The sequence below is a fragment of the Zootoca vivipara genome, chromosome 13 (genome assembly GCF_963506605.1).
Source record: "Zootoca vivipara chromosome 13, rZooViv1.1, whole genome shotgun sequence".
NCBI classification, from domain to species: Eukaryota; Metazoa; Chordata; class Lepidosauria; order Squamata; family Lacertidae; genus Zootoca; species Zootoca vivipara.
In genome coordinates, this window is record NC_083288.1 from 10,179,604 (window position 1) to 10,203,737 (window position 24,134).

General features: G+C 48.1%; 1 protein-coding gene across 1 annotated transcript in view; it reads right to left on the reverse strand.

The window, feature by feature from the left end:
* Positions 1–23,557, reverse strand: part of VAT1 (vesicle amine transport 1) — a 38,705-nt gene extending 15,148 nt beyond the window's left edge. The window contains exons 1-2 of the mRNA XM_035134316.2: positions 22,894–23,557; positions 402–609 (exon numbers count right to left, since the gene is read on the reverse strand). Coding sequence (XP_034990207.2) covers positions 402–609; positions 22,894–23,328 — 643 coding nt within the window. The 5' untranslated portion in view covers positions 23,329–23,557. The remainder of the gene's footprint in view (positions 1–401; positions 610–22,893) is intronic.
* Between the last annotated feature and the right edge of the window lie 577 nt (positions 23,558–24,134).

Consider the following 24,134-nt stretch of genomic DNA (forward strand, 5'->3'; position numbering starts at 1 on the left):
GCCTTTGTTGTGATCCCAGCTTGTTAGGGAGAAACAAACCATGATCCCAGCTTTGACCAAACTGCCTTGTGACATATGGGGAAAGGGTGGGCGGTAAGAAGAGAACCTTGCGCACTATCTTGAGGAGAAGGAAGGATACAAGTGTAATAAATACATTCGTAGTGCAGGAAGAGAAGCAGGAAGTCAAGCACTGCTCTGCGAGTTCCTCTTCCATTGATCTATAGCAGGCACCCCCAAACTGTGGACCTCCAGATGTTTTAGCCTACAACTCCCATGTTCCCTAGCTAAGAGGGCCAGTGGTCAGGGATGATGGGAATTGTAGTCCAAAACATCTGGAGGGCCGAGGTTTGGGAGTGCCTGATCTATAGCTTCCTACTGCAAAGGGGGAAATCCTTGGTTACCTGCTGCCATGTGGACCAGGACGCTCTGGTTGGGTCGCAGGTTGCCGAAGTCAAAGAGGACCATATAGGCGGTGATGTAGTTGACCAAAAAGGCAGCCGCTTCCTCGAAACTCATCCCTTCTGGCATGGGGAATGTCTGGTTGGCTGGGACCGTCACAATTTCCTGCCAGAGCCCCGACCTGGCCATCGCCATCACCTTATCACCTACCTGGTACAGGAGAGAGAAGAGGATAATCAGGGCTGCTGGACTCAAGCCCAATTGGAAGAGCATCACAGGCTAGTCGTGGGATGGGGAATCTGCATCTCTCTACACTTAACCCTGACAATCGTCCATCCTGGCTGTGGTGGAGAACCTTTTGCAGTCCAGAGGGCCTCCCTGGCAATCTCCCAGAGGTACGTGCCGGTGGTGGGCAAAACTGGGCGGAGCAATGGGTGTGGCTTCCCTTTGCATGGTACAAGTCAGGGGTTTCCAGCACACGCCCCACACCTCTCTCTCTCTCCTTACCTTCCAAGTCCCGGACTGCAGAATCCGGGACCGGCAGCCGTGTGACACCAGAAGTTGCGTCGGCATAACTTCCGGTGTCGCTTTGCCCTTCTATGGGCACAAAAAAATGGCCGCCGGCGGCGTCGGAAGTCGCTTGTACGCATGTCAGGAAGTGCGTCGACGCAACTTCCGGTGTCGCTCCACCCATCTATGGGCACCAAAAATGGCCACCGCCGACACCGGAAGTCGCGTCTATGCACTTCCAGACATGTGTAGATGCGACTTTTGAAGCCAGCGACGGCCATTTTTGGTGCCCATAGAAGGGCAAATCAGAAAGGAAAAAAATGGCCGCCGGCAGGAGAAAATAACGGAGAAAAACGGGAGACGAAGTGATACGGGGGACCACCGGGAAAAGGCAAGTAAAAACGGGGTTTCCCGGGGAAAACAGGGTACTTGGCAGCTATGCTCTCTCTCTGCTTCACCCAGGCAAGCAAGAGGCATCATCACAACACAAGGACACAAAGCCTGGCCAGGCAAACACATCTGCAGAGGGTGGTGTAGCTCAGAAAGTCTCAAAGGCCAGGCAGAGAGACCCGGAAGGGGCACACGCTGCCCCTGGGCCCCACCGCTGACCTAAAAAAAGTCTGAAAGCCAAGAAGGTAGCACAGGGCTCCCCCCCCCTCTGAAAACCCCTCCACCCAACTGGGCAGTCACAGTTGAAAAATACACAATCCAGGAAGAGCTTTTTTCCAGCCCGTTCTCATTGGTTGCCCTTGGCAGGCTTGCAAAGAACTGACCACAAGCTCAAGCCTGGGAGGGAGGAAGTGTGGCTTGCATGGCAGTTGGCGGGCGGAAAGGACCCCACATCTCCTTGTTTACTGCCTAGCGGAGTTGACTTTTGGGGAAGTGGCCATTGCCCCTTTTAACTCTGCACTACCCAAGGGTGTTGAGAGTTGACTTGCACCTAGCCTTTATTGGCATAAGTTAAAACAGTAAACTCATACAAAGCCATCCAAATACATTGATAATCCAAAACATACAAATACTGTATACAAAAGACTAGATAACCACCATTGAATGAACCAGGCAACTTTACATTTAGCTTTCAATATCCTGGCTAAATACCCTGAAACTATCTTGGAAGTTTCGGGAGTACCATCCCTCAACATATATTGGATTCCAGACTCTTTGCAAATCGTTGTTTTGATATTTAAGGGGGTCACTAGGAGATATCTGCGATGGGGGGCAAGAAGGGGGCAATCCAAGATTATGTGATGTATCGTACAAACCTCGGTTCCCGAATGCCTCTGTTATCATACGTTTCGGCTCCCAAACACCAAAAACCCAGAAGTAAATGCTCCAGGTTTTGAACATTTTTCGGAAGCCGAACATCCGACGTGGCTTCCGCTTGAGTGCAGGAAGCTCCTGCAACCAATCAGAAGCCGCGCCTCGGTTGTCGAACGTTTTGGAAGTTGAACAGTCTTCTGGAACGGATTACATTTGACAACCAAGGTTTGACTATACAGTGGTACCTCGGTTTAAGAGCAGTCCGGTTTAAGAACGATTCGGTTTACAAACTCCGCAAAACCGGAAATAGCGTCCCGGTTTGCAAACTTTACTTCAGTCTAAGAATGGAATCCGAACAGTGGAAGGGTACCGGCAGCCGGAGGCCTCATTAGCAAAAGTGCACCTTGGTTTAAGAACAGTTTTGGTTAAGAACGGACTTCTGGAATGGATAAAGTTTGTAAACCGAGGTACCACGGTATCTGGCGTTTTCTTATTACAGGAACAGAATCTGCTCTGGAAGGGGAATTTTTTGAAACCTTCCAAACAGTGGCATCGCAATGGGGGGCAGAGGGGACAGTGCGCTCCTGGTGCCACGTCTCTGGGGGTGACAAGGCGGCGCCCCACTGCGGCGGCGCAAGCAGACATCACGCTGCCGCAGCTGCAGCCACATGTGGAGGATCCTCCGTTAGCAGCCGCGAGCAGAGGATCCCGGCACCGTCCGTATGGTGCTGGAGCGGCAGTGGTGCCGGCAAACACTATGTAGTGCGTATGTGTGGCATCACTACGTACGGCGCATGCGTCATACATAGTGACACCGCACATGCGTGCTACGTAGCGACGCCCCGCCCCTGAGTGCACGTCATGTTTGGCGCTCCGGGTGCCCGAGCGGCTTCTTCCACCACTGCTGCCAAACACTACAGATGAGGGGAATGCATTTAGACAAGCTAGCGTAAAAGCTCTGTGATGCGATTGAGTTTCTAAATTATAAATGTAATTAGGCATGACTCCATGGTGGGGCTGTGATCCTAAGTAAGCAGGTGAACATACAAAAGGCTGGGAGGGGTAGAGCTTTTGGATTTCATGATCTCTGCTTGATGAGAGAGAAGATTTGTGAGTCGTCCAATAGAAGAAGGGAATATATTGCAATCCCCATTTGCCTGAGTTTGAGGGTAATAGCAGAAAACCATGGAGAATTTATGTGTATCTCAGTGTTGAGAGTAGTCAGGAGACCCCTATTTGCCCCCACAGTTTCACAGTCAATCCCTCTTCCCAGAGAACTCTGAGAATTAGGGTAAACCAGGCATCCGCAAACTTCGGCCCTCCAGATGTTTTGGACTACAATTCCCATCATCCCTGACCACTGGTCCTGTTAGCTAGGGATCATGGGAGTTGTAGGCCAAAACATCTGGAGGGCCGCAGTTTGGGGGTGTCTGGGGTAAACTCTCAGCACCATTAACAAACTACAGTTCCCAGGATTCTTTTGGGGGGGGGCTGGCTGTTTGAAGCAATATGATACTGCTTTAAATGTATAGTACAAATGGGTCTCGCCTTACAAGTGAGGGTGAAAACAGCTACCATACTCATGTTCAGTATAAGTTCTACAACTTGTTAAAAAGGATCCTGGCCCTTTGGGTTGTGGAGGGAGTGGGTGAGAGAAAAACATGGGCGCAAGCACAAAAGCACATGGCAATGCACAGAGCCAAAACAGCTCGTATTTGTGTGGGTTTGGCAATAAATGCTTGAGCACACGCACACTTTTGTCGCAGCCAAAGGGTCTCAGCTGGAAGCTACTCAATACGCAAGGATTGTCCCTACCTGCAACATTACGTTTCCTCACATGCCTCAGAAATACATCCAGCTGCATCATTCTGAAGGGAAGGGAAAATTCTTCGTAATGCATAACCATTGTTTGGAATGCAACACCACAGAGCTCTGGGTGATATTTTCTGAATTAGAGGGCTAGATTGAAAAGTGGGAAATGCTCCGCCTAGTACAAGGGTCAGCAGGGGGCCGGTCCACTGTCCCTCAGACCTTGTGGGGGGCCGGACTATATTTTGAAAAAAAATATGAACGAATTCCTATGCCCCACAAATAACCCAGAGATGCATTTTAAATAAAAGGACACCTTCTACTCATGTAAAAACATGCTGATTCCCAGACCATCCGCGGGCCGGATTTAGAAGGCGATTGGGCCGCATCTGGCCCCCGGACCTTAGTTTGGGGACCCCTGGCCTAGTAAGTCCAGAGAGCATTGTCTCCACTCACTAGAAGCTGCTGCCCAACACCCGAGGTTGAGCACGGTCGCCCATTATGCTAATTTCAGGTATTCTTGTGTTTTTGATCTGAAACCCAAGATTCCTAGAAACACTTCAAAGCAAAGGCCCAGAAACAGCACATGAACTTCCCTTGTGGGTAGGAGGCCAGAAGAGGGAAGAGACAGATTATTTCCCTTCTTCAGCAAAGTGCAGCTGGAGAAGAGGACTGGCTTGAGCTCTCAAGAACCCTTTCAATTTTCACAGTGTGATGGGGAGGTCACCATGCAAAGCCCATTTTAACCCTAGGTTCTGTACCACATACACTAGGGCTCCCAAAGACCCTACAAAGACCCCTTGGACGTCCAAAGACCAGTTGCCTCTCCAGGGAAAGCCTCAGATTCCCAGGCTTGTTTGGTTTTAAATAACTTTCTAGCACTTTTGCAGAAACCTAGATAGGAGGCAAACTCCACTGCAAGAAATTAGCCTGCTCCCACCTTTAGTCAAGGAATGAAGTCACAGAAATGATTTCAACATCTGGAAAAGCAGATCTAGCCAGTTAGACAAAGAGAAAACTACAGTAAAACACCCATTTGTCCAGGCTTGAAAAGCAGGACTTCTTGGTTCATTTTTCAAGCTTTTTTTTTATGCTGGCCTTCCCTGGTGGAGGCTGCTCCACAGGAAACAGTTCAGATATACTTAACTATAGACTCATGGGGCTGGAAGGGAGGAGGAGGAGGAGGAGGAGGAGGAGGAGGAGGAGGAGGAGGAGGAGGAGGAGAAGAAGAAGAAAGAAGAAGAAGAAGAAGAAGAAGAAGAAGAAGAAGAAGAAGAAGAAGAAGAAGAAGAAGAGGAGGAGGAGGAGGAGGAGGAGGAGGAGGAGGAGGAGTTTGGATTTGATATTCCGCTTTATCATTCCCCGGAGGAGTCTCAAAGCACCAAGGTCACCCAGCAGCTGCTTGTGGAGGAGCAGGGAAGTGAACCCGGTTCACCAGATTACGAGTCTACTGCTCTTAACCACTACAGCACACTGGCTCTCCAAGGGTCATTCTGGCCAACCCCCTGCAATGCAGGAACGAAAAAGAGCAGAGCAGGCTGCGTAGAACCCACAACCGCTCAACCACAACCATTTTTAGCATCCTTTTAATTGGGGAGCAATGTGTCCATTACTACCTTCTGTTTTCAAGCCCAGATAGGGGATCATAACATTTCGCACTCGGGTCATATTCCAGTCCCACACTCGTGAATTTGTACACATTTAAAAATTACTCTGCTTATGCCAACGCAGAGAAAGTCCATCATTGGCGCAGTGAGTGGCACTTTCTTCTTCTTCTTCTTCTTCTTCTTCTTCTTCTTCTTCTTCTTCTTCTTCTTCTTCCTCTTCCTCTTCCTCTTCCTCTTCCTCTTCTTCCTCCTCTTCTTCTTCTTCTTTGGCGATCACTCATAGCTGGGTAAGATTGTCTTCCATTAACACTGAGTCCATAAGTGAGTATGAAGGCCAATTCTGGATCCACACGTCCTTCCACAGTGGGGACATAAGTTTCCGGGTTGCAGTTGATCATGGTGAGGGTTTGCCAAACGTGTCTTCCTCTTAGCACGATTCTCACTTTCGCCCTGAGTTCGAGTGTCTTCAAAGCCCACAACACCTTTGGTAAAGGCTGTTCTCCAATTGGAACGCTCGCAGGCCAGTGTTTCCCAGTTGTCGGTGTTTATACTGCATTTTGTGTAGATTTGCCTTGAGAGAGTCTTTAAACCTTTTTCATTGACCACCAGCATTATGCTTTCCGTTTTTAAGTTCGGAATAGAGTAGTTGCTTTGGAAGACAATCATCAGGCATCTGAACAACATGACCAGTCCAACAAAGTTGATGTGGAAGAATCATTGCTTCGACCCTGGTGAGTTTTGCTTCTTCCAGTACACTGGCATTAGTTCGCCTGTCAAGTTACTGACAAGTAACCCATGGCTACACTCCTTTTGCTGGGGGGTCAGGGAGGGAAGAGTGTTTGACACCCATAAAGCGTAGTCCAGGGTTGATGTGCTGGTGTTGTCAAGATTTTATTTATATTTTAGAGACATGCAATGGAGGTGGGGTCTGTTAAGTGGACTGCAGAAATGTTGGAGATTATGGAAGGGTAGAGCTGGGACACAAGTTTCTTGGAGGCTGGGTCTAACTACAGTTCTGTTCCCAGTTCCACCATAAATGATACAGACTTTGTATATTTATTCTGTCCGGCAACCCCCCACCCCCCCAAAAAAATTCAGAAGTTTGATTTAGCACAGCAATGTTTGCATGAAATCAACTAATAAGATTGCTTCTTGTACCCATGCTATCTTTTATGGCGATTGGGCTCCCAGAGGGCCCATGGAAACAATGCAATTCTCTGGCGCCATTTCCAGATTTCCACCGGCCACATATCTCTCCTGCTGAAAGAAAACACAACCATTTCCTTTGCAGAGGGGGAAATCCTGTGTTTACTTGGCTCCCCTTCTCAGGAAAAGAGCATAACTGTGGCCCAGCATCCTTCACCTTCGGCGTGAACCTCCCTCCACAGCAGTCATAAATACTTTGCATGCATGTGGAAGGCCAAACAGATGAAGCCTGTTGGCCCAAAGTAGCAGAAGGAGCAGAGTTGGTTTCCACAGCAACACAGGGCAAGACAAACCCAGCACAGTGAGGCAATTCGATCTCAGGGCAGCTACATTCAAACCGCATCGCAACCACGGATATATACTGGAAGGCAAGTTCCCCAGACACACACTCAACTCGTAATGCCCATTGGTAAAATTTGGAACAGACGAGCCACTCAAATATCAGAGCGCCATAGAGAGGGCAAACGATTCTCACCAAGTAAGAAATCCAATCTGTTTGCGACCATGAATGTACGGATGTTACTGGCCCAGAGATGGACAGAAGATAAAGTCCCTACCAGAGAAGAACGGCAGGTAGAAGTTGGTGGACTATGCCGAAATGGCTAAAAGGACCCAAAGAGTCAGAAATCAGGAAGACCAAAATTTTAATAAGGAATGGGGAAATTTTATGACTTGTCTTAAAGACCATAGTAAACAGTTAAAATTGTTAGTATGATTAGAATATCACTTGTAGTTCAAGGTTGAATTCTGGATAGAATGGAGATGTAAAAGATTTGGATCATCATAAAAGATGCACGATCTGTCCCTCACTGGAAGGACAGATCGTGAAGCTGAGGCTCCAATACTTTGGCCACCTCATGAGAAGAGAAGAATCCTTGGAAAAGACCTTGATGTTGGGAAAGATGGAGGGCACTAGGAGAAGGGGACGACAGAGGACGAGATGGTTGGACAGTGTTCTTGAAGCTACGAACATGAGTTTGACCAAACTGTGGGAGGCAGTGGAAGACAGGAGTGCCTGGCGTGCTATGGTCCATGGGGTCACGAAGAGTCGGACACGACTAAACGACTAAACAACAACAACAAAAGATGCAGGAGGAAATGATTAATAATAGGACCCACCAAGGGGGAGGATGGAAGTCCAGGAGATTCATTGGAATCCTGTTTCTATGATTTATGCTCGATATATCTCTGTAAAATTTTAATTCGAAAAACCAAATAAATTAATTCATGTAAACAAAAAAGAAATCCAATCCGAACACACCATGAATAAGCAATCTGTGCTTTCCTGCGTTTCATTCCCTCTGCGCTCATCGTTTCGATCCATGCCCACATTACACGACTGGAACGGAGGGTGACATTTCATGCGCCTGAAGCAGTGGACCGAGGTCCTTGAAAGCAGAACCAGCCCAAGACATTTGGGGAACTGAGGTGGACGTCAAGATGGCAAACCCCCCTCCCCGCCAGGGAAGAAACAGTGAGGGAAGATCTACACCAGGAACAAAATGAGGGGGGAAAGATCAGCTGCCCTGATGGGTGCTGCTGCCTGAGGGGATTGCCTCAACTCGCCTCATGGATGGGGAGGCCCTGCTGAAAAGCTTATGCCACAATCAATGTGTTCACCTTTAAAGATGTCACAGGACTCTCTTAATGTTGCTTTAGTAAGGAGCAAGTCTCATTGTAGAACTCGGCAGAACTTCTGAGTTGCCCTCTTGTGAAAGCGGACTAAAAGTAAAGGAATGGCAAGTCGCGTTGCCATCGCTGATGTCCCACTGAGTACGTTGGGCAAAATATTCCTGCACTAAAAGGGGGTTGGATTAGATCGGGCATCCCCAACCTGTGGCCCTCCAGATGTTTTTGGCCTACAACTCCCATGATCCCTAGCTAACAGGACCAGTGGTCAGGGATGATGGGAACTGTAAAACATCTGGAAAACATCTGGAGGGCCAAAGGTTGGGGATGTTTAGACTAGATGACCCTTCTATGATTCTATATTACTGTCGGGTACAAGATACCTCTTTCTCACAGGCTTTTTGTAATGAAACTCTTTGTATCTGCCTTCTGCCTTCCCAGGTGTTCCCACAGTTGCTGAAGACAAGACGCATGCAAATGCTAAAAATGCAAATGCGCGTTATCTAATCCCAGTGTGCAATTTAGTTGCCTCCTGCTGAAATGTGGCAGCTGGTTCAGAATACAGAGAACTTCACCTTTCGCTGTCGGAGCAGAGCTGAAAGCCAGCCCCCTCCCCTTAGCGCATTCACATACTGCTAACAAAATTAGCATGTAGCATTCAGATTCCTAATTCCAGGACCTTAGTGCAAAAATACAAGGCCCCCGTGCGCAGGTGGGTGGAGAATCTGGCTGTTGCCTAATGAACTGCCAGCTAGTTTTTCCCAAACACTGGATGAGTTCCTGCGTGATATTACACAAGGACAAACGTTTTTATCTACTCTGGAAGACGACTGGTTGTAACAAGCCTTGCAGCTGAAAGTTACCAACCCAATCTTTGGCTGCCGATGCTGAATATACTGGTTCTGCCCTGTTCCCAAAGCCGTAAAATGTCCATGAGAAGCAGATATTGGGAAATAGGGATGGGAAAAAGGGATGCAAGAGCTATGAAAGTATGAATCCACAACTGAACTAGGCCCCTTACTTTGTACATTGACTGCACATGTGGTAAACCAGGCTTCCTCAACCTTGGCCCTCCAGATGTTTTTGGCCTACAGCTCCCATGATCCCTAGCTAGCAGGACCAGTGGTCAGGGATGATGGGAATTGTAGTCTCAAAACATCTGGAGGGCCGAGCTTGAGGAAGTCTGTGGTAAACAGACAAATCCTATGTACACAACGAACACGCTACTGCCTCCCCTTTCTTTTTCTTTTCAATTATATTTTATTAAGATTCAACATTTTAAACATAAACAACCAAAACACAATTCTGTCTTTTCTCTCATTTTTCTCGACTCCCCCCCGCCCCCATTTTCCACAGAGTTGTTGTTTCTCCCATCTGTTAAATCATAATTACAATATTCTAGTCTAATTCAGGCATCCCCAAACTTCGGCCCTCCAGATGTTTTGGACTACAATTCCCATCTTCCCCGACCACTTGTCCTGTTAGCTAGGGATCATGGGAGTTGTAGGCCAAAACATCTGGAGGGCCGCTGTTTGGGGATGCCTGGTCTAATTACTTCTGTTGCTCATAGCTCAAACCCAGCTCGCGAGCTCACAGTACTGCAATACTTCTTTGAGTAATCCGAGAAAGGCACCCGTTCGTCCATACAACACTCGTCATGCTGCCTTCTTAAATTCAAGGCAGAAATACGGATTAGAGGCAGCCACATGCAAGTGGTATATCCCCCCCCTCCTTCTTTAAAAGTAAAGAAACGCAGCTCTGGAAGGGGGGGGGGGGACACAGGAAGCTTCCTAACAAGAAGTCAGGAGGGATGTGCAACAGATCCAGGCAAATCCCGGATAACAACCTGAATTGGGATGACCCAGGATTCGGCCGGATCAAGCTACGGCAAATCTGAGTTGCATGAGGGCAACACGTTTAAGTTACAATATTGGGGACAAACATGTACATTGCTACGGAAAATTTTGAAGACTGTTTTTTTAAAAAACTGAAGCCAGAGCTCTTCCTGCTGGAACTTGTAGATACTGTATACAGTTAGAAAAGGACATTGGAACTTTGTTACAACATATGATTACCGCTGCAAGGCTTTTATATGCCCAAAGATGGAAGGAACCCATTGTTACCAACAATGGAAGAATGGCTTTTAAAGCTAATGGAGTTAGGTGAAATGGCGAGATCGACATGTTTGATCAGAGAAAAGTCGTTAACATTTGCGAAAGATTGGAAACTTCTCGTGGACTTTTTGTGTGAAAAAGAAATAATATTTGGATTTGAGGATTGAGGACTAATGATTATAGAAAGTGGCTTTGTTGCGTGTTATATTGGAGTGGGCAAAGTGAATATTGTTTAAAAGAATCGGAAGTTCTTTACTTTCTGATTTTTGTTTTTCTATCATTCTTATTTAACCTCTTTTCTACTCTTTTTTCTCTTTCTTTTTCTATTCCTTTTCTTTCCTCCCTTTTCTCCTTTATGTTTTAATGTATTTAGATCAAAGTCTTAATTTGGATTTAAAAAGGGGAAAGATATTCGATATTAAGCTTTACATTTTTCTCTATAAAGCCTAATAAAACTTTTTTAAAAAGTAGTAACATTGGCAGCCATGGGCGTAGCTAGGATTTTTGTTGGAGGGGAGAGGGCAGAACTTCTGTTTGCTACGTATTTTTACTGATTTGTATTGCTTGGGGGGGGAGCTGCCCCTCCCTTCTCCCCCTTGATGATGCCCCTGTGGGCAGCAGCTCTCCAGAGTTTCTGGCAGATCTTCACAACCCCACCTGGCGATGCCAAGATTTGAAGCTCCATCACAGAGCTTACGGTCTTTCCCAACAGAGAAGCAACATGCGTGTTGTGTGCATTAATCCTTGCCCTTGAAAACACGCAAACCTGGAAAGTGGCTCCTTTGAGGGGCGGTCACAGCAGTGAGGACAGGGTTAAGTCTGCATGCATACCTGAAGGTATACCTGAAGGAGCGTCTCCACCCCCATCTTTAACCCAGACACTGAGGTCCAGCTCCCAGGGCCTTCTGGCGGTTCCCTCCTTGCAAGAAGCGAAGTTAGAGGGAACCAGGCAGAGGGCCTTCTCGGTAGTGGCGCCCGCCCTGTGGAATGCCATCCCACCAGATGTCAAGGAAATAAACTACCAGTACTATCTGATGTTTAGAAGACATCTGAAGCCAACCCTGTTTAGGGAAGTTTTTAATGACTGATGTTTCAATGTACAGTCATACCTTTAAGTATGCTTTGGTTTGAGTACTTTCAGTTTAAGTACTCCGCGGACCCGTCTGGAACGGATTAATCCACTTTCCATTACTTTCAATGGGAAAGTTTGCTTCAGGTTAAGTACGCTTCAGGTTAAGTACGGACTTCCAGAACCAATTACACTCATACCTCGGGTTAAGTATGCTTCAGGTTGAGTACTCCGCGGACCCATCTGGAATGGATTAATCCCCTTTCCATTACTTTCAATGGGAAAGTTCGCTTCAGTTTATGAACGTTTCAGTTTAAGTACTCCACGGACTGTCTGAAACAGATTAATCCACTTTCCATTACAGTCGTACCTCGGGTTGCGAACACCTCGGGTTACGAACAACCCGGGTTACAAACTGTGCAAACCCGGAAGTATTTTCGGCGCGTGTGTGTGTGCAAAGCGCGAAAATAGCGCTTTGCGCATGCGCAAAATGGCATTTTCGGGTTACGGACTTTTCGGGTTACGAACTGCGATCCGGAACGGATCGCGTTCGTAACCCGAGGTACCACTGTACTTTCAATGGGAAAGTTTGCTTCAGTTTATGAACAGACTTCCGGAACCAATTGTGTTCATAAACTGAGGTACCAATGTAATAACAAGTTGTTGTTGTTGTTGTTGTTGTTGTTGTCCATACGCGCACACCCCCATGCTGCATTTCCATTCTAGATCCCCCCCTCCCCCCAAAGCTGCTTTTCTTCTTCTTCTTCTTTTAAGGAAAGTGCCAGGGTGTTCTTACACATGGTCGCTTCTCATGCGCAAGCACCTTACAATCAATAATTAAAATCCTTGTAAAACTACCGCCAGATGGGACACAGTATGCACGCTCCTTTTGAAATATGTGAAGCAGCACACATTGCGCATTCAGGGAGGAAAGATGAAAGGCATCCCAGGGTTATTAATGCATTCAAGAAAGAGACAGTGCGTTTGCAACGCCAACTCTGGGTGGGTTGGCTTGGTTAGGTTTTTAGTTAAAGAATGCGAAGGCCAAGGGAGGCCAAATTCAACTTCCCTGTTGGGAGAAAATGCATGAAGCTTGTCTGCTTGCTCAGGCTTACAATAACAACTATTATTATTATTATTATTATTATTATTATTATTATTATTAAAAAATGTATACCGTCCTATACCCATAGCTTTCTGGGAGTTCACAATATAAAAACACAAAATACCAGTACATAATAAAAACAAAAACCCGGCAACACAGTTTATAAAGCTTACAAGTTTAAAAGGGCATTGAATAACTCAGCCAAGGGCCTGGCTATATAGGAACATTTTGCCTGGCGCCTAAAGGTGTATAATGAACTTCCCTTATAGAAGCCTTCTCCAACACGGCACAGTCCAAAACTACAACTCCCATCAGCCCCAGCCAGTTCTGGAAGGTTGTCTTACAGATTTTGATAGGCAAGGAAGCATCAGCAAAAAAACACATGCTTTCAACTTCTGCAACATATCGCAAAGCTGATGCAGATGTTTCGGCAGCTTGCTGGCCTCTGCAATGGGCCGCTCACAAGCAGCCTGTTTGCAGGAACAGTGTGACTTCCGAAGCAGCCACACACAGAGTGTCACCGTGCACAGAAGGCTGCAGCGGCTACTTCCATAACTGCGTGTGGTTTCCTCCCCAATCCCCCATTTACTTTATTAAAAATAATAAAGCCTTTGAAAACTACCTCTAGACACACGTTCCACTTTGCCTCCAAGTTAACAGCATGAAAGAGGATAAACTTTTTGGGGGGGGGAGGAACCTAATGAGCTGGTTTTTACATACCTGTCCATGAGAAACAGTTAACAGGATTTCCTATTCAGCATCGAACAAGTGCTTGGGGAGCCTTCAAAGAGGCAACTTTAGTATGGGGGGGGGACTATTTGGGAAAGCCACCAAGCTATACTGCTTTACCTGCAAATCCTAGATGTGAGTTGGGATGAGTGCAGTTAAGGGATGGGGGTTGTCGGTTTGGTTTGTTCTTGTTTGTATTATGTATTTTTTAAAAACCTTGTATTGTTAGGTTTTGTGAACCGCCTGGAGATCTACGGATGAAGGGCAGTATACTAATTTAATAAATAATAGGAATAATTCGCTCCTTCCACATCACTATCTCTGAGGTCCACCAGAACTTGGAGGGTAAAAACAGGAATTTTCCCTTCTCCACACAATTTAGGGTCCCAATTAAGGGACGCAGGAAGCTGCCACAGGCAGAATCAGACCACCCACCGGTCCATCAAGCTCAGTATTGTCTAGCCCAGTGTTTCCCAATCCTGGGTCTCCAGTTGTTTTCGGACTACAGTTCCCACGATCCCTGACCACTGCTCACAAGGGATGATGGGAGTTGTAGTCCAACAACAGCTGGAGATCCAAGATTTGGGAAACACTGATGGCTCTCCAGGGTTTCACGCAGAGGACATTCCCAGCTGCTCTATCTTGAACCTTCTGCAAATCCTCTACCACTAAACAATGGCCTCTCCCAGTTTTGCAGGGTTCTGTATCATGCCAGAAATACGCACGGGGAAAAGAGATTGCCCGCTTGAGACTTCAACTACTCAAAGGGAATTGTAGGATCTACATCAGGCATGTCCAAAGTCCGTTTCGGGGGCCTAATCCGGCCCGCCGGTCGGTTAAATCCGCCCCCTGTGGCAGTTTATTTCCTGGGGTAAAATCCTTTTAAAAAACCAAAACTTAACAACTTCAATCCTCAAAGAAGCTTAACAACTCCAATCCTAAAAAAAAAGGTCAACAACTTCGGAGTAAAATCCTAAAAAGCACAACAACTTTGGTCGGCCCCCATGGCCCTTCACCTCATCAAATCTGGCCCTCTTTGGAACGCCTGCTTCAGCCGGGGCCCTGGACCCGCTCAGCCAAGTTTCTCTTGGTGACAATGACCTCATCTCTTCAGTTTTCCAATAACCTGTCAGAAACTAGGAAGACGTGCTTCACTTAAGAAAGCACGACGGCGTTTCTGAGTGAAAGTTGCTTCCAGGAGAATTCGAGGACAGCGTCTGCCAAAGCTGCGTCTCAAATAAAATGCAGGAAAACAAAAATGGCCGCCCCAAAGGAGGATGTCGAGTATTACCTCATGGCTTTATGCTTATTGAAATGTAATACGTAACACGCACTTATTCTGGCATTAGCTGGAATGCATTAACCTAATTCCCTGCTCTTCCTCAGGTCCAGCTATTGCCTTGTGTACTAGTAATTAATTTAAAATAGTCATGAGCAGGGCCAGTGCTAGGGTTTTTTGCGCCCTAGGCGAGATCACCTTCTGGCGCCCCCCCAATAAATAAATAAATAAAAATAAAAATTAGAAAAAATAAAAATAGGATAGTGGCCTGAAGCCGCTCAACAGGTGACAGGCGCAGTGGAGACAGCCCCAGGCAGCCCCAGGGGGCAGTGGGCGGCAGCAGGCAGGCTGGCCAGCGCCCCCTCCATTTTGGCGCCCTAGGCAGCTGCCTATTTCGCCTAAATGGACGCGCCGGCCCTGGTCATGTGAAGCGGGCGGGTTTTGCGGTGGGAGAGATGGCTAGCAGCTGCCACATGCTATAAAGGGACTTCTCTTGCTGCAGCCAGGAAGGAATATCACTGGCCGAATAAACAAGATATTCAGGGGAGGAGCAACATAAGGTAGGTGCATGAAGTAAATTCCAAAGGACAAGCCACTGTGGTGGATGTTACATTCCTCATCCAGAGAGCAGTGCCAAAATCAACACAGACTGAACGCACTTCATGACCACAGACAGAGCCATCCCCAAGTTGACAGGTATCAGTTACAGGGCTATTGTCCAAGAACCAAGCCTGACCTCTTTGAGTGGGGCAGGATTTGCAAGGTCCGTACTTTATTTGTATCCATGTGTTTTTAAGCTTTCATCACTTGTGGGGGGGGGTTTGTGGGTTTTTTTGCAATTGGTTTTATCAATATCTGCTAACTTTATTTTAGCGCCTATACCATTTCTCGAAGTTGCTTTGGGTCACGAATGCGAGGAACACAACTTATTGCGGGTAATAATAGAAAAATGTAAACAGGCCTTCAACCAGGACCCCAAATCACAGTCCCAGGAATAGGGGCTGGTGTGTCTTCCAGGGGGTCCAACTTGGGAGGCCCAGGTAAGCTCCGCCCCACAGAATCGATCACATGATATGGCGTACAAACACCATATGAATGGGGGGAAGCCCCCTCATATATTTTTTAGGGGGCTGAAGGAACCTTGGCCCCCTAGGAATTGGCTCCTGTGGCATCTTCAGCATCTGCTGAAAATCACGTAGTGAATGCGCCGGACACACCCTGGTGGGAAGGGAATTCTACCACGTGGGGGAAATTATAACAATGCTAGCAATAATACTAAACGCTGTGGTAAGAGGAGCAGCAGTTTGTTATCCAGATGATGCAAACGAAACCCCCAGCACTGCCAGGTCCATTTAAAACCCTGAATTAATCTTACATGCGATTCCATCATTTGCGCTATGGAGTTTTAGTTTGAAACAGAAGCTGAAACTACAGGCAATGTAAAGAAAGAACACACATAAAAACATGGTACTCGAGGGGAAAGGAAACTGTCAATCCATGTTCCAATTGGGGTTCAGGCAAGGATATGGGACTGAATTATTCCAATTGGGGTTCAGGCAAGGATATGGGACTGAATCCGACCTTGGCCGCCCTGAGAGGGGAGTCAAGCGGAGTGCAACCCTGCTGCTCTTACCTGATCTCTCAGTGGCTTTTGATACCATCGACGATGGCATCCCCTGAACCAGTTCTATGAGATGGGTATTGAAGGCACTGCTATTACGGCGGTTCCAGTCCTATTTTCCAGGATCAATTTCGGAGAACAGCACTGAGTGATGATCTCCCAGCCCCCTGGCAGTTGTTATATAGGGTGCCCATGAACACTAACCCGTCCCCATTGGGAGCAACCTCTTAAGAGATTTGGGGCAAGGTGTCATCAAGACTATTTCTCTCTTTTTTTTGAAATTCATTTTTTATTGTTTCGGTTTGTCATACAGGTAAGTTACTACAAAGCTTAAAATTTACATCATATACAGAATTATTTCCCAAAAAGTATCTTCAAAAATAAAGTTATTTTAACAAACAAAACTGTGTGTCTTTTTCTTACATATGTTTCTTATATTTCCCCTATATACATTTTCCATCTTTACTTGTTCTTTCAAACTTGACTTCCACTTTCTTCTCTCTTGGTTTTATTTTCCTTCCTTTATCTTTTTTGCGTTTTACTATTTCTTGCCTGTCACACGCGTATATCCTACTCAAAAATATATTTCGGACAATGGCTATGTATACTCTATGTTGTATTTTTTTACCGTAATCCTATTGGTGTTTTATGAATTTACCATATACCTTCAAATAATCAACAAATTTACCCCATTCTTCCTGGTACCTTTGCTCTTTCTGGTCTCTAATTCTTCCTGTCAACCTTGCCAATTCTGAGTATTCCAACATTTTCCCCCTCCATTCATCTACAGTTGGAATTTCTGGAGTCTTCCACCTTTGGGCTGTCAACATTCTAGCCGCCGTGGTGGCGTACAAAAACAGTTTCTGATCTTCCTTCTTCATTTCACTTCCCAATAATCCCAGAAGCATAGCCTCAGGTTTCTTTGGGAAGGTATATCTTAACATCCTCTTCAACTCGTTATATATTAATTCCCAGAATATTTTCATCTTTTCGCACGTCCACCACAAGTGGTAGAAATTTCCCTCTTTGCTCTTACATTCCCAACATTTCTTATTGTCCGTTCGATAAATTTTGGCTAACTTGACGGGCGTTAAGTGCCATCGATTTTCATGATGTTCTCTTTTAGAACAGTGCATGCTGTAAATTTAATGTGGTATTTCCACAATTTTTGCCATTGGTCATAATTGATGTTATAACTGTGATAACATCATCAGACTATTTCTCTGTAACATCTGAATCAGGTGAGGCCACGCAAACCCTGGAAGGGTGAAATATTTCTTTTCTGCTTTGTAAGGGTTTGAGGCTGCAGGAGCTGGTTCAGAGATCAGTAAAGGCCTATGATGATTATATCATTATCTCGCAATTTTATTCTTCCTGTCTTATGACTGTATTTGAATACAGATAGGGGGAACCTACAGAATCAGCAGCTACCGGTAGCAGCAACCAGCCCTTTTTATACTTCCTTCTCTGTTACAGCTGCTTACTTGTAAGGAAAGGGCTGGTGCCGCAATGATTTTTATTATAATGATTTGCATGCGATCTTTTATGTGTGTCTATTTTAATTCTACTAACGCTGGAAATTATTTCTTTTAAGACTTGCAGTTGAAGGTTTAGAAGTCTTGCAAGGAACAGGCAGGGCAGAGACAGCTGTGCCCAACCCCCCACTAAATCTTCCGCTCCTCCTTAAGGGAGATGCTCTATTCCCCTTGCACCCAACTCACAGGTAAAGAGGCAGAAATAATTAGAGAACACCAGGGGACGTTGTCTAGGAGCTGCTGCCTGTCTGCGTTTTCCCAGCACGAGGCCCATTTAGGTAGCAAAAAAGCCGGCTGTTGTCTCTTGTGGGAACAGTGGCAGCAAGATTCCCCAATGCCCAGAACAGCCCATCTCTGGCATACATACACACACAAAACCACAACACCCCCCCCACTAAACTGGATTGAGCCTTATTAGGCAGCTGGAACATCCAATCTGCATCCCATTACAGGAGCAGACAAGTGCACTAGACTGACCAACTGTGCATTGCTGCCTGAGTACCTGGCAACAACCGTAACTCCCATCAGAAATTGGACACAGGGCAGGGGGCAGTTGGGGGAAACCCCCCCCCCCAAGCAAAACTGATATAGACTCAAAGCCCTTCTGGAAGCCTCGCGTACTTGAGCAAAACTTTCCCCCTAATTTGCTACCTCTTCCACGAGTGACACAATGCAGAGAGTACAGTTTGAACTGAGCGGCACCAGAAATTTTTGACCCGGCAATATACAGTGGTACCTTGGTTTAAGAACAGCTTAGTTTATGAACAACTTCCTTGCAAACCCGGAAGTAGGTGTTTTGGTTTGTGAACGTTGCCTTGGAAGAACAACATGTTTTGCTTCCTGTTGAGTCTGTTCCATTTGTAAGCCGAGTCCTCCGCTGCTCTGGGAAAGCACGCCTTGGTTTAAGAACGCTTTGGTTTAAGAACGGACTTCCGGAACGGATTAAGATCGTAAACCAAGTAACTGCTGTATCAGTTTTCCTTCTCAGAGATGGGCTACCTCAGGCTTCCTCAACCTCGGCCCTCCAGATGTTTGAAACTACAATTCCCATCATCCCTGACCACTGGTCCTGCTAGCTAGGAATCATGGGAGTTGTAGGCCAAAAACACCTGGAGGGCCGAGGTTGAGGAAGCCTGGGTTACCTTCACAGGTCAATGAGCCCCACCTGCCCCTCACTTCCCTCTACGGCAGGTGCAGAAACCTCCTTCTTGACCATTGGACCCACGATTGGTCTCGGCCGCTCAATCCCCCGGAGCCTGTCTTCGCATGCAGGGGAAGTCCCTAACTCACCCAGGGCTTGAAACCTTTGAAGCCATTCCCAGGGTGTGGCCGCTGTCACATGGCGACAGCTTCTAGGAGCCACAGTTGGGAGCAAAGTGCAGGATGGGGACCAAAGGTGGACAAACTACTCCAAGGTGTACCATGTGCCCGTGGAACTGTCACCAGGTAGCTAGATCACCTGGCCTCCTCCAAAGATGCTTTCTAGGGCTGCCTTTAAAGACACAGTTGACCAAACAAAGGAACTTGAGGGGCGGTGGCTTGCGGAGGGCAAAAAAGGAAGCAGGGTGGTGGCTGAATTACCCATAATCGGTTTGAAGTAACCAGCCAACTCTCAGCCCATGCACTTGGTTGCCAAGGTGACTTTCAAGTAGGTTGGGCACCTTAACTGGTCCGACGGATGTTTCAATGTTCTGGTCCAATTTATATTGAACCTTTGGGGCCTTTCAGTAAGGACAAACCCTGCTTAGAAATCCATGGGTTAGGACTTCTATAGGTTATTGCAACTATTCAAATTCCAGGCCAGAGTATGCCATAGTTCTTCAACTGGAATAAAACCAGAACGTAAGGCCAGTTTTACGAAGACTCGCAAGTAATTGACTCCGGAAAGCTCTGCTTGCAAAACTGGAGGCTTTTGAGGCATATATCCAATGCTATAGGAATTATGCTTTGCAAATAAATACATATATGCAGGTTTTGCCAAACCAGAATGATGGAAATCTCATATCCCCTGCCGAATTTCAGTTCCTGAAATGTGGTATCTTTTCATACCACAAATGTGCTGTGTGTGTCCCGCAGTCATTGTGCTGTAGTGCAAAGCAATAATGTAATAACACATAGTGGAACAAATAATAAAGTGGAAATAATAAAGTGGATGTGCAGACAGTCCAGTATAACTCTGCCACTGTTGCATTATGTCTACCGCAAAACCTTCGCAGGTGAAAACAGTATTGATAGAGAGATCATGTATAACCATCATCATGGGGGCAAATCATCATGAACGCAGCATAAAATGATGTCTGTAGAGGCTGTCGCTCAGTATTGCCGCTAAAGGGACTGGAATAACTCTCCAGCACTCTTCCGGCAGAGTTCTCTCCTGGCCTGACCTGGAGAGGGCAGGGATTGAACCGGGAACCTTCCACATCCAAACCTGATGCGCTATGGCCCTTCCCATCTGACCTCTTCTTAGCCTCTTCAAAGAACAACAGAATACCGAAGGCCTTGTTTCTGGGGTTCTGTTGGGCTAGTAAAACAGGTTCGAAACTGGCTTTTTGTAGTGAAAACCCAGGGACCAAACCCTGTACTTTTCAAGACAGGAAGCAGAAACCGGCACGGCTTTTCATCGCAAGATTAGCTAATTTGAAGAACCAGACTGAAGACACCCGAGTCTTAAATACCAATTACCAAGTGGCAATGATGAAAACGGTTGCACATCAAGTTTACTCAAGAAATCCATGGCAATCCAGCCACCGGGGCTGTATTAAAGCAATCTCCCTGAATTTGCAAAGGAGTCCTATTCCTCTCAAGCAACGGCGTGCAAAGGAAAGAGGGCCTGCCTGATCCTTGCAAAAATAAACCTTGAAGGAAGCTTCAACGTGCTTTGCCTCTAGCTTGAAAGCAATCGATACCAGAAAATATTTGAAATTGCTATGTTTTTATGATTACGCCCATGCCCTTGGAGAGTCTGGCTACAGAAGCTAATGGAATTTGCAGGTAAGCTACTGCTCGCTGCACACCAAAGGGATGTTCATATAAACAGCCATGACAAGGGTGGGGGGGAGTGAAGTCACACCCAGAGGCCACGCCCCTCAACAACGGATGCTCGGCAAGGTGGAGAACAGGCCCTCTGCAAGTAGGGCTCCTCCATGCAATGGGAGAACCTGGGCCACTTATAATTTTCCCTTGGGTGCAGAGCTCCACGTAGGTCCATCAGGATGTATGCCTGTGTGGTGCAGTGGTTAGCGTGTTGGGCTAGGACCTGGGAGACCCGGGTTCAAATCCCCACAGACCCACGAAGCTCATTGGGTAATTCTGGGACCTCCCAAGGTTGTGGTGGAGGTTGAATGGGATTGGGGGGGGGGAGAACCACTTAACGCCACCTTGAGGTCGGGGGGGGGGCAGAAGCAGGATAGAAAAAAATAATTATTATAAAATGTGCATAAGGCCCCTTTTCATAGCTCCAGGATCACATTTTCTTTTAAAGGGTTAGCCTGAATTCTCCCTCAAGTCTCCGGGAATGCATTTGAGGTAAAGCAGAAGTTGTGGGTAAGGCCTCCACCCTCCTACATGCCCCCCCCAAAAACCCATCTGAATTAAGATTTGCTTTATTTTGCCCTGTTGCACTCACAGCCTCAAGCCTGCTGTTAAGTCACATGATTAATGAACTGGTTGAGATAACCGGTACATTTAAAATACACACATCACCTTATAACTGTGTGCCATATGAACACACACAAAAGACCCAGGAGCAGGTATTGCTTACTGCCGAAATAGTGGCTGTGGGAAGAGCTGAAGTGACGGGGTGTAGGGGATAAGTGAAACCCTCAGGTGCAGGTTATTTATTTGCAAAATAAATAAATACTTAATCTCTTGTAAGAACCCTATGACCACAGCCTCTGTGGAGACTCTGGAGAAGGAAGGGATTGTAAACAGCAGCCACCCAAAGAAACTCTGCATCTCTCCCCATAACACACAGTGGGGTGTGTGGGTCCATAACCCCATTCACCAGGGTGCGGCTGTCCCCCTCTGAGGAACATGACAAACTCCAGCCCCCTCCCCAACCTGGTGAGCGCATGCTGTGCTCCAGGCATCAAAGTGCAGCACAGCAGATGGGACCCCCCTCTGTCGCTGCTGCGCCATCCCCAAATCCCAAGGCTGAGAAAGAGGGGCTGTGGGAAGCATGTCATTTCCACATTGCATTTCTGGACATCTAGGGCAGTTGCGAATGACCCCACCCCACAAGCTCGAGGCAAAGCATGAGATCAGGAACAAAGCCCCGTGTGCCTCTTGCATAAGCGGGAGGGAGGCGTGATCCTGCCCCCCCAAAAAGCATTTCGGTTGTCTCCCCAAGCCAGCCAAGACGTAGACACTCCCTGCCCCAGGAAGTCTTCCTGGCTGCCCACATCTCCCCAATCTTTCCCCTTCTGGGTGGGTCCCGGATCGCACCCTCCCGCTCCCCAGTGTGCTTCGTGGGGCTGGGGGGGGGGGGCTCCTGGGCGCCTTCTCCCTGGTGCGCCCACTTCAGCTGAAGGTGGAGGGGGCGCTCCCTCCCTCCCTCCCTCCCACGCACCCCACCCCACCCTTCCATTGTCTCAACTGGAGGAATCAGCTCCACGCCCACTTTCCAGACAGGTAGAACCCCCTGGGGCGGGAGAGGATCGCGCCCACCTCTCGACCACTACCCCCCCACCCCTTACAGGGCAGGATCCTTCGCTTCGCCACGTTCCTTTCTACTCCCAGCCCCTCCCGTTAGCTCTCTAAGGTTAGGCACCTTCCCCGCGCCACCCTCGAACCTTCGGGTTCCCCACGGATGAGGGGAGCTGCGCGCCCACGTACCCCACACCCACGCATCCAGATGCCCTCCCTAGGGTGGGGGCTTCCGCTCCCTCTGCCCCGCCACGCCCACCGTCCCTCCCCCGCACCGATCCCTGCACTGCGGGGGAAAGGAAGCCGAGTCCGCGCCCAGCTGCCGTCGAACCGGAGACGCTTCCACCGCCCCCCATCTCCCCCTCGACACCCACCTTGGGGCTGGAGACGCCCTCGCCCACGGCCAAGACGGTGCCGGCCGCCTCCATGCCCGGGCTGAAGGGCGGCGACGGCATCCTCTCGTATAGCCCCTGGCGGGCCAGCAAATCCGCGAAGTTGAGCCCGCAGGCCCGCACCTCCACGCTGACTTGGCCCGCGCCCGGGCTGGGCTCAGCAGCGGGCAGGTGCCGCGTCTGCACCTTCACTTTCTCGTAGCCGCCGAAGCCGCTCAGCACCAGCGCCCGGTACTGGCGCCCGGGAGCAGCTGGAGCGGCGGCAGCCGCCTCCGACGGGGCCCCCGCAGCCTTGCCCTCCTCGGCAGGCTTCGCTGCCGGAGTCGCTTCTTGCTGCTGCTGCTGCTGCTCTGGTGGCGCCGCGGTGCCGCTTTGCTGGGCGCCCGCATCGCCCCCGGCCGCCTCTTCCCCGGACATGGCAGCTTCGGAGGTGGCAGAGACCCGTCGGGCGCGCAGATGCTGCTTGTGCTGCGAGGGCGAGAGAGAGAGAGAAGGCGAGGAGGGCGCGGCTGGCCAGATGCGTAAAACAGCTGGAGAGGGGAGGCGGCGCGCAAGAGCCGGAGCTGGAAGCAGGCGCGGGGCCGGAGCGGCGGCGGGGAGAAAAACGCGGAGCGCGGACTATGGAGCAGGGCCGGGGACTCCACCGAGCGAGGCCTCCCTCCCTCCTTCCGTCAGTCCGTCAATCCAGGACGCCCACTCTCGGCTTGTTGCTGCCAGGAAGCGAGGCGGAGACTGGAAGGAGGCTGGGTGTGCCTTTCTGACGCAAAATGCAGCCAGCTTCTAGGCGTGATTCTCCCCCCACTCGAAACGCATGGCGTTTACTCCCAAGTAAGTGCGTGATGATGCGCGTTTACTTAGAAGTAAGCCTTGCTAGGGCCTTACTCCGATGTGAGCATAAACGTAGAGAATTACCATTTAAGAACGGCCACCCTGGTCTCCTTCCAAGTAAGCCTCCCTGAGTTCAAATGGTCTTAATCCTAAATGCTCTTCCGTTTCGCGTCTGTCTTAATACCCTTCTCTATTATGCTATTTCTATTTTTCTAAATCTCCTTATCAACTTGTAAACTCTAGTCACGTTTCTCTCAATCCATTGTGCTGGTCATAATTTGTCTTCCTTGCATAAATTAGCCTTCTGACCACACCTAAGGAAGACAGGAGTGCCTGGCGTGCTATGGTCCATGGGGTCACAAAGAGTCAGACACGACTAAAGAACAACAACAATT